The sequence below is a fragment of the Echinococcus granulosus genome (assembly GCF_000524195.1).
Source record: "Echinococcus granulosus chromosome Unknown EG_S00629, whole genome shotgun sequence".
Lineage (NCBI taxonomy): Eukaryota > Metazoa > Platyhelminthes > Cestoda > Cyclophyllidea > Taeniidae > Echinococcus > Echinococcus granulosus.
This window is the reverse complement of record NW_020171006.1, coordinates 1-1,678: the sequence shown is the minus strand read 5'-3', so window position 1 is coordinate 1,678 and position 1,678 is coordinate 1. Positions and strand designations below refer to the sequence as shown.

At 44.6% G+C, this 1,678-nt stretch overlaps 1 protein-coding gene across 1 annotated transcript; it reads right to left on the bottom strand. All coding sequences in view use genetic code 11, as the record gives it.

Annotated features, from left to right (window-relative positions):
- Window positions 1–905: 905 nt before the first annotated feature.
- On the bottom strand, window positions 906–1,142 carry EGR_11252 (hypothetical protein; the record flags this gene model as incomplete). Its single annotated transcript, XM_024500496.1, has 1 exon — window positions 906–1,142. One exon carries the CDS (start codon window positions 1,140–1,142, stop codon window positions 906–908), a length of 237 nt encoding a protein of 78 aa, XP_024345090.1.
- Window positions 1,143–1,678: the final 536 nt, after the last annotated feature.

The following is a 1,678-nucleotide window of genomic DNA, read 5'->3' as shown; positions in this document are numbered from 1 at the left end:
GGCTTTTCGCTTATCATTCGTCTGTATATCCCCTTCTATGTAACGTTGTCACATAGCTGCAATGTCCTCTGTCAGTAAAGGTGTGGGACGCTAAGTCAAATCCTCTCTCCCAAAATTTGTGTGCGTCGGCCATCATTTTCATTGTCTGCACCAGGCTACTAGACAAATACTGGTTATAGGCCGCAACTGCAGGTCCTATCCAGGATGTTATTTCGCATGAGCCTGACCAAAGGGGGCATCATGCCTACTGCTGGTTGCCTCCTGTCCTACCCAGGATTTCATTTCTTGTGGTCCCCATTGCCTCTGTTTTGCGAGCAATCACTCCGCCTAAACGGGATTGCGTTTCCCTCAGAGCGCCCTTTCCTTAGGGCAGTGCTAGTCATTGACAGCCTTCTCTCCGACTTCACCCTCTCACAACTGCCTGCCTGCGCCTGCCGCAACCACTGCGTCAATTTTGTCTTGATCCACCAAAGAGGTGTTTTTATAAATAATAAGAGCCTGGAGAAATGTTGTTGGACAATAATATAGACGCAGCGCTACAGTGGAAAAGTGCACTTTGATGGGAGGAGGGATGAATATATAGAGGTGGATTGAAGGGATAAGCAATGCATCGATACGCGATAGATGGATGAATAGGCTAATGGATAGATATGAGCTGGATGAGTAGTGGATGGTGGAAGGGATAAATAGATGCACACAAAATGCATGGAGAGGAGATGGAAGGTCAGACAAATGGATGGATCGGTGGATGTTAAAGTGGGTGAGAAAAGGATCCCGATTTTCTCAAAATGACTTTTTTGCAGTTCACGTGACTCCACCCTAAATAGTCGTCGCATTTTTCATCAATCTGGCAATCATTGTGCAGTTCATCTTGTCATACCCACATCCATTGACTTTGCCGCCTTCTACAGGCTCATATACACCTCCACACACAAATGTGTACCTATCCCAATCTTTATTATAATGGTTGATTTATTACACTCGCCTTCATCTGATTCCCCATTGTATTCATCACCCTCGTCTTCTTCAGTTTCCACGTCCAGTTCTGCTTTCTCGTCTTCATTCTCCTCGAATTCTCCACGGAAGGAGTAGGCAATGACTGCTAGGAAGTTGTGTTTGTGCTCTAGGGCTGAATTGAGCATTTCACCAGCTGCGAGGCATAACAAGCCTCACTCAAAAAGCCTTCACGCAAAACACATTTTCCTGGCATTTACGCCAGATGCAGTCCATGGATTCCGTCTGGAAAGTGGAGGGTTTCGTGGTCAAAATCGGGTCTTCCTGCATGTCTCGAGGCGAGTACAGAGCTAGTAGAGAATGTGGAAGCACCTCAACAAGGAAACAAACTTCACCTCAGAGAATGAGTGATTTTTGACTTTCTAGTAGGAAGAAGGCCAATCAGCGGATGTGGTAAAAGGTAAACAATGAGCATTTGAATAAAGAAGGAGTTGAAGTACGCAGTGATCAGTATTTTTTGTAGAGAATATTAACTCTTCCCTAATGCCCCTTTTTAATGGATTAAATTTTATGCATATTTCTGCCACTTCTTGGATAAGTCTAACAATAGCGTATCAGCACATCTCTACGTCAGCAATTGCTACGCATAACTTACAAAAGGCGTTGATATTTGGAGCCTTTTTCAGTGTACTCCTGCCAAATGTAGCCAATTATAGGCTGTGGA